Source organism: Blennius ocellaris (genome assembly GCF_963422515.1).
Source record: "Blennius ocellaris genome assembly, chromosome: 4".
Taxonomy (NCBI): domain Eukaryota; kingdom Metazoa; phylum Chordata; class Actinopteri; order Blenniiformes; family Blenniidae; genus Blennius; species Blennius ocellaris.
Window position 1 is genome coordinate 693,265 of NC_137653.1, and position 8,663 is coordinate 701,927.

At 48.8% G+C, this 8,663-nt stretch overlaps 1 protein-coding gene across 1 annotated transcript in view; it reads left to right on the forward strand.

Annotated features, from left to right (window-relative positions):
* The window catches only part of c1qb (complement component 1, q subcomponent, B chain), a 5,230-nt gene extending 1,816 nt beyond the window's left edge, over positions 1-3,414 (forward strand). The window contains exons 2-5 of the mRNA XM_080495006.1: positions 1-20; positions 612-843; positions 1,376-1,493; positions 2,592-3,414. The exon at positions 1-20 is cut by the window's left edge and continues 125 nt beyond it. Of these exons, the coding sequence (XP_080351132.1) occupies positions 1-20; positions 612-843; positions 1,376-1,493; positions 2,592-2,798 (577 nt within the window). The 3' untranslated portion in view covers positions 2,799-3,414. The remainder of the gene's footprint in view (positions 21-611; positions 844-1,375; positions 1,494-2,591) is intronic.
* The last annotated feature ends 5,249 nt before the right edge of the window (positions 3,415-8,663 follow it).

Sequence of the window (8,663 nt, forward strand, 5' to 3'; positions counted from 1 at the left end):
AGGAGAGAAAGGAGATCCAGGTAAACCCAGGCCACACCCACACAGCTTCACCCAGAGGAAACATAAAGACTCAGCTTCTTTCATGAAGCCTGTATGTACCTGTATATACCTGTGTGTACTTGTATATACCTGTATATACCTGTGTGTTCCTGTATGTACCTGTATATACCTGTGTGTTCCTGTATGTACCTGTATATACCTGTGTGTTCCTGTATATACCTGTGTGGTCCTGTATGTACCTGTGTGGTCCTGTATGTACCTGAATATACCTGTATGTACCTGTATATACCTGTGTGGTCCTGTGTGTACCTGTGTGTACCTGTATATACCTGTGTGTTCCTGTATGTACCTGTATGTACCTGTGTGCATCTGTGTATACCTGTATATACCTGTGTGTTCCTGTATGTACCTGTATGTACCTGTGTGCATCTGTGTATACCTGTATATACCTGTATGTACCTGTGTATACCTATATATACCTGTGTATACCTGTATGTACCTGTGTGCATCTGTGTATACCTGTATATACCTGTATGTACCTGTGTATACCTATATATACCTGTGTATACCTGTATGTACCTGTATGTACCTGTGTGTACCTGTGTGAGCAGGTGAGGCCGCTCAGCCCATCAGGGGCCAGAAGGGGGCGCTGGGCCTGCAGGGTCCCCCAGGACGTCCCGGTCTGAAGGGGGACCCGGGCCTGCCGGGTCCTCCGGGCCTCCCGGGGCCCCAGGGGGAGAAGGGGCGGCCCTTCAACTCTGCCAACGACCAGAGGAGCTTCTTCTCCTACAGGCGGGACGTTTCTCAGCCGCTGACCTCCGACACCAACATCCTGTTCAACAGGTGCCATCTTTGTTTTCTGTCTGCGCGCGTGTGTGCCTGTGTACGGTGGCCGACAAGTTCAAACGCGCAAACAAAAACAGAAACGCACTTCACAACAGAAACACGCTTGGCAAACTTTTCCAATCCCCCAGTCATTTTCCCATGAGGTTTCCAGGGGATAGAGATTCTCCTCAGCTTTAAAATGAGGTATTCTGTGTGTTGCTACGTGGACTAGCACGCGAGCTGCTAGCGGAGGCGGGAGACCCATCCAAGATGGCGGCGCCGTGAGGCAGCTAGTGTTCTATATATATATATATATATATATGGTTGGCGCGGCAGACTACAGGGAAAGGGACGTACCTTTCCGTGTTCCTTTCTCATCCGCTCACTCCTCGTTGTCAGTCTCCGGTGTTGAAATTCGGGTCTCGTGACGCGTTCCTCTTGTGAAGTGCGTTTCTGCTTCGAGGCGCGGTTTGCGCTCGTCGGCCACCGTACAGGAGCAGGTGAACGATGCGCTACAATGAAGCGAACGTTTGTTGTGAACGCTCCCCAGGAAGATCCTCCCTGACGCGGCTCCGGAGCTCCAGGGAGAGACCCTGAGCGACGCGGCCTTCGTCTGCGCCACCAAAGGGGTTTATTTCTTCAGCTATCACATGTCAGCCAGGAGCCGGGTGAGCCCCCCCCCCCATTAACCCCCCCACAAACACACAGATTGTGTTGATTTATAGGGTTGAATATGGTTTAAGATGTAAAAGTTCTCCTTTATTCATTTATTTATTTCCAAACATGAACAGAAAAACAATATGAAAAACAAACAGGATACTAATAAACGAGACAATCATGTAAACAAGTCCTCCAGAGTTCACGTGACAGTTTTAACATGTACATTTCATGTTTGTCACATCTTTATCAGTAGAATCACACAAAATATGGTTTGTTTTATTTTTTAGAATTGTATTCAATCTTTTCTTAATTTACGTCAATGTTGTTGGATCCTACAGCCAAATAAGAACAGACTGCTGTAGGACAGTCTGCTGTAGGGTAGTCTACTGTAGGGCAGTCTGCTGTAGGACAGTCTAATGTAGGGCAGTCTAATGTAGGGAAGTCTGCTGTAGGGCAGTCTACTGTAGGACAGTCTACTGTAGGGTAGTCTACTGTAGGGCAGTCTGCTGTAGGACAGTCTACTGTAGGGCAGTCTGCTGTAGGGTAGTCTACTGTAGGACAGTCTACTGTAGGGTAGTCTACTGTAGGGCAGTCTGCTGTAGGACAGTCTAATGTAGGGCAGTCTGCTGTAGGACAGTCTGCTGTAGGGCAGTCTGCTGTAGGACAGTCTGCTGTAGGGCAGTCTGCTGTAGGACAGTCTACTGTAGGGTAGTCTACTGTAGGACAGTCTGCTGTAGGGCAGTCTGTTGTAGGGTAGTCTACTGTAGGGCAGTCTACTGTAGGACAGTCTGCTGTAGGGCAGTCTACTGTAGGGCAGTCTGCTGTAGGGCAGTCTACTGTAGGACAGTCTACTGTAGGACAGTCTGCTGTAGGGCAGTCTACTGTAGGACAGTCTACTGTAGGGCAGTCTACTGCAGGACAGTCTGCTGTAGGGCAGTCTGTTGTAGGACAGTCTACTGTAGGGCAGTCTACTGCAGGACAGCCACTAAAGGAAATAATGACTTGTTTTGCACTGTAAAGCTGAAACGTGGTGTCAGTGTCACGTCAATAATCCAAAGTGTCCCGCCTCTCCTGGATGAACCTGCGTTGCCGTGGCGACGCTGCAGCTCTGCCTGAAGCTGATGAAGGGCGCCGACAGTCGCCTGATGATGTGCGACTCGGCCAACGGCTTCCTGGTGACGTCGGGCTCGGCCGTCCTGGAGCTGGACGCCGGCGACGCCGTGGCCCTACAGGCCTACCGCCACACCAGCATCGTGTCGGGGGCCAGCAGCAGCCATACCTTCACCGGCTTCCTGCTGTTCCCTACCAACTGACGGAGCCACACTCATCATCCTCATCATCATCATCATCATCCTCCTCATCATCATCATCATCATCATCATCATCATCCTCATCATCATCCTCATCATCATCCTCATCCTCATCATCATCCCCATCCTCCTCCTCCTCCTCCTCCTCCTCCTCTCGCCACGCCACCGTTTACACGTGTTCACGTGAAAACGCTAAACCGCCGTCGTGTTTCCACGGCAACGGTGCTCAGAGTCACTGAAAACACCACCTTCTGGAAAACGGCACACAGAGCGGAACTTTTTGAAAACGCACCCGACTCTGTTGTCGTGTAAACGGGCGAAAACACAACTTTGTGAAAACTCGCCCCTGTGTAGCCGTACCAGGGCCGCCGTACCAGGGCCGCCGTACCAGGGCCATGGTACCAGGGCCACCGTACTTAAATACACGTTAACAATGTTTGTCGTGACGCCACTTTTGTCAACGGGGAAAATGATGTTTTCACTCGCTAATGAGATCTTTGTGTTTAAACTCTCACTTCATGGATTTGTTTCTTTGATCTGTAAAATTACGTCACGACTGGAAATAAAGCATGAAATGAGCGTCTCTTTGATAAATGTTCACTAAAGTGTTTTAACTCGTGCTGTCAATCGATTAAACAAGATTAACTAATTAATCGCAATATTTCCTGTCATTAATTGCGATTAATCACATTGTTTTTCTCCTGAAGACCGAAGCTTGTGACGATATTTATTCAGGGAAAACCACAGAATTAATGTCGACTCAGCAAACAGAGACGATATTTAAATCAAGGCTATTTTTATAACGTCTTTTTAGCTTTGCATGAAACTTTCTAAGATCAGCAAAATAATAAAAACTAATTAATTAATAAACATCTAACATCAGTCTGGGTTTAGTTACACTGCAGCTCCAACACTTTGAGAATATTAATATTTATAAGAACAAAGTGAATTTATTACATGAACACAGCGGCAATGATACACTGTAACACACACACACACACACACACACACACACACACACACACACACACACACACACACACACACACACACACACACACACACACACACACACACACACAGTATAAAGTCTACCAGCCATAACTTTTCCAGTCTGCCAAGTTTGTTAGATGTTGATTTTTATTTATTCATAAATAAAGACACTTGATCGGAACGTCTCCTGGGCGACGTCTGAAATATTTACTGAGGCGAGGAACATTTCCTGGAGCCTCATTGTTTACAAACACGGAGGTCAGGTGAGCAATTCATCAATTATCCAGCAGGAGGCGTCGGCTTGTTGGACACTGAGAAGAAGAGACACTGACAGGAAGTGAAGGTTCGTTTATCAGCTGCTGCTTCCTGAGATCAATTACCAGTGAATAAAGAAACACTTTTGTCCAGGAGACGAAAACAAAACAACATTTTCACCGAGGCGTCGACACGTCAAGCAAAACAAAGAGGCTGGTGTCAAATTACAAGAGTCCCGCGCTCCGTCCTGAGACACTGGACATTAATTCAGCTGGAGGAGACAAACCTGGACGACCTTAAAGAGACGCAGCGACGATGAAGAACACCACCTTGTGGACGAGGACGAGCCCGACTGGTCCTGGTCCTCTGAGGTCCAGCTCTTCACGGCGTCCCTCCGGTGTCCCCGGAGCCGCTGAAGACGCCGTTCTTGGCGTAGAAAGTGTTTTTCACCACGGGGGACTTGGCGCTGGACGGGGTCCTGTAGTCCAGACTGAAGTCCCCTGTGGGAGGACAGAAGACACTGTAAAAGACATTGTGGGAGGGCAGAAGACACTGTGGGAGGATAGAAGACACTGTGGGAGGACAGAATATATTGTGGGAGAACAGAGGACACTGTGGGAGGACATAATATATTGTGGGAGGACAGAGGACATTGTGGGAGGACAGAAGACACTGTGGGAGGATAGAATATATTGTGGGAGGACAGAAGACACTGTGGGAGGATAGAAGACACTGTGGGAGGACAGAATATATTGTGGGAGGACAGAGGACACTGTGGGAGGATAGAAGACACTGTGGGAGGACAGAATATATTGTGGGAGGACAGAGGACACTGTGGGAGGACATAATATATTGTGGGAGGACAGAAGACACTGTGGGAGGACAGGTCTTACCGAGCCTCCAGCCGTACTCCCAGGAGGACAGCACGGGGAAGTCAAACTTGTCTTCAGGTCTGATGTGTCCTCGCCGCTGCAGGTACAGCCTGCGACCTTGTCCCTGCAGAAGCAAGGTCCAAGATCATGACCAGTAAACAGAACTTCCTGTGTCTCAACAAAATAAAACACGATGAGTTCAGTGTATTGGGAGCGTACCTGGTGGGAGGAGTCCTGGAACAGAGTCTCTTTGGTCTGAGGAGAAACTGGCCTCATCAGGGGAGGAGGAGGAAGGTGGCGCCCCCTGCTGGGCACTGCAGGAGGAGGGAGGTGGCGCCCCCTGCTGGGCTCTGCAGGAGGAGGGAGGTGGCGCCCCCTGCTGGGCTCTGCAGGAGGAGGGAGGTGGCGCCCCCTGCTGGGCTCTGCAGGAGGAGGAAGGTGGCGCCCCCTGCTGGGCTCTGCAGGAGGAGGAAGGCGGCGCCCCCTGCTGGGCACTGCAGGAGGAGGAAGGCGGCGCCCCCTGCTGGGCACTGCAGGAGGAGGAAGGCGGCGCCCCCTGCTGGGCACTGCAGGAGGAGGAAGGTGGCGCCCCCTGCTGGGCTCTGCAGGAGGAGGAAGGTGGCGCCCCCTGCTGGGCACTGCAGGAGGAGGAAGGTGGCGCCCCCTGCTGGGCACTGCAGACGCTGCAGCAGCACTGAGAGCGACACACAAACGTGAATTATCAGTAATCAGCATCATGAATCAGCAGGAATTCTAATCCTCCTTCAATAATCTGGATTCCAACAGTTATTTAGATTTATTGTTCCCACGGTGCTACAACCTGAGCAGGTTGTTGTTGTGGTAAACTTCTGTTTCCATGACAACGAGTAGCTTTAGGTCAGTTTTGTGTTTGTATTTCTGAAAAGCTTCAACAATAGAATTTGCCTCTCAGGCCACTAGGTGGTGCCGTTTTATTGAACACCGAACATTCATGTGCCCTTCTACATCATATAGATCTACACTGAGTCTGCTCTATGCACATGATAATTCTACATCATATAGATCTACACTGAGTTTGCTCTATGCAGATTATGCTTTATCATATAGATCTACATTGAGTTTGCCCTATGCCTATGATGCTTCTACATCATATAGATCTACACCGAGTCTGCTCTATGCAGATGATGCGTTACATCATATAGATCTACACCGAGTCTGCTCTATGCAGATGATGTGTTATAAAATGAAAGAACTTATTTGAGAAAAGCAGCTTCATTGAGAACAAACTCTGGATTTTCTCTCCATTTTTATTGTTGCTGCCAACAAACTGGAGGCAGTTCAAGTTTCTCACCGAGGCTCCAGGGGCAGATCCTGATCCCGGGGCAGATCCTGATCCAGTCGCGGATCCTGATCCTGGGGCGGATCCTGATCCTGGGGCGGATGTTGATCCAGATCCCGATCCAGGGGCAGATGTTGATCCAGAGGCAGATCCTGGGGCAGATCCTGATCCCGGGGCAGATGTGGATCCCGGGGCAGATGTTGATCCAGCGGCAGATGTTGGGACCCCGGCTCACAGCAGGAGGGGTAAAGTTTGGCATAACGACTCTTCCAGGCCAGACGAGTCAACATTTCCTTGTTGATCTGCTCCCTGAAGCTCCTCTGGCTCTGATTGGTCAACAGGCCGCACATCACCGGACAGGTGAGTCACCTTCACCTGAGTTACACCAGGAACAACAGTGACCTGAACACAACGTCACAACATCTCAACACAACGTCACAACAATGTCACAACACGTCACGACACAAAACATCACAACACTGTCACAACACAACTGCTCTGCAATGGATAGAACGAGAGAGAGAGAGAGAGAACAGGGGAAATAGAGCATGAACGACAAAGATATAGAGAAAGTGATAGAAAAAAGTAAAAAAGAAAGAATTGAAAGAAGGGAAAGTAAAACAGAACGTAAGAGACTGAATGAAAGGGAGCAAGAGAGAGAGGAGTGAATGAGAGAAAGAGAGAGAGCAGTGACAATGAGAAAGAAAGATGGGATGAGAGAGAGAGAGAGAATTCCAGGACACATTAGAGGACAGTCTTCCTCACCAGAACGGAGAAACCAAGTAATGAAGTAATGAGATACTCAGAGTACTCTCAATGAAAAGGTACTCCTGGGATTCCAAGTAATATTTCTTGATCGGAGTGAGACGAGTCGGTAGGAGTGAGACGAGTCGGTAGGAGTGAGACGAGCTGAGGATCAGATGACGATCAGTAACAATGAAACCCGACACACAAACAGGAAACTGAAGAAGAAGAACATCCCTGTGGGAAAAGTAAAAGTATTGGTTCACCAACCTTGGTAGTTTTATTTTGACACCAACTTAAAATACTGTAATACAGTAACTCATCACTAAATCAGAATAGTCTGTTGTCATTGTAACAGGTACAACGAAATTGCAGAGAAAGTTTGGGGGAAAGAAGAACAAGGTGAGGTGAGGTGAGGTGAGGTGAGGTGAGGAGAGGAGGGAGAAAGGTAGAGCAAAGTCTAATTGGGAGGGAAAAAAATCCACCTCAAGCACATTTTAACAACACAGACGGGTTACAACATATTTCTCGAGACAGCTCTTAGGATATGTGAAGGCTAGTTTAGCAGCCGGCGCTAGCAGGAGGTGTCTCGGCGCACAGCCCAACAGGCGTGCAGCCATGACTCCTCCCACAACCCCTGCTTGGAGTTGGGGGGGGGGGGGGGGGTGCTGCAAAGGTGGTGAAAGGTACTGGTGAATTCCAGTGGGCCAAAGTATCAAGACACTTTACCTTATTTTATAGACATTATGTCAAGCTGTCAGTGTTTTGCCTACTCCTATGTACCCTTTTATCTTTATTCCTGTAACTGTTTGGCACTGATTGTAAATTGCTGTTTCCCCCCCCCCCCCCCCCGTTTCTTTCTCTCCTTGTTGTGATGCTTAGAATTTGTCTGTTGAAAAACCTAATAAAAAAAGAGAAAAAACAGAGCCTTGGTTCCACGCTCACATCCAGGAGAGTTGAAGACGAAACCCCACCCTTGGCGACTGGGAGTCTGAAATGTAGATTAGGTTTGTTTTCGTTCAGGCGATTCAGCTTCAGCTGTCGACCTCGAGTGTCTCTGGTCTCCATGCTGCTCCAATTGAAGAGTTTAACTTTCCAACCGAGTTCCAGAATTCTCCAAGATGGTTCCAATTTCGCGTAAACCTTCAAGAGTCGTGACTTGCGTGCTCTTGAGTTGGTTTATCACATGAGTCTGAGTGTTCAGAGCTCAGCACAGTCCCTCAGTGACAATAGGCAGCCTTCCCAATGCAGCTGCTAGCGTCTTCTACTTTGCGATAGATCAGGAAGCCGCTAATCCCAACATGTAGAGGTCCTCCACATCCTCCATGGAAAGAAAGGCCAAACACTGGGACCTCCAGGAACCCCAGAATCCGGCATGTATCCGGCTGCAGACGTCCCATCGGGACATGCAGACTCTCCTTTGCTTGATCGTCGTGTTGTAAACATTTGGTCGATCGCATTGAGAGACCAGCTGATCAATTCCATGGTTCCGGTTAAATTCGGATGTGAAGAGAGGCTCTTGTTAGTTCTGACATGAGACGGTACAGGACGGGAGCAGCGAGCGTGGAAGACTAGGGGGAGTCAACAAACATCTAAAAACGCTGGACTGCAGGAAATGACGTTTTCATTCATGCTATGCAAATTTACGAGATTAAAATGTTGGTTTAACAAGTTTCAACGTTTGAG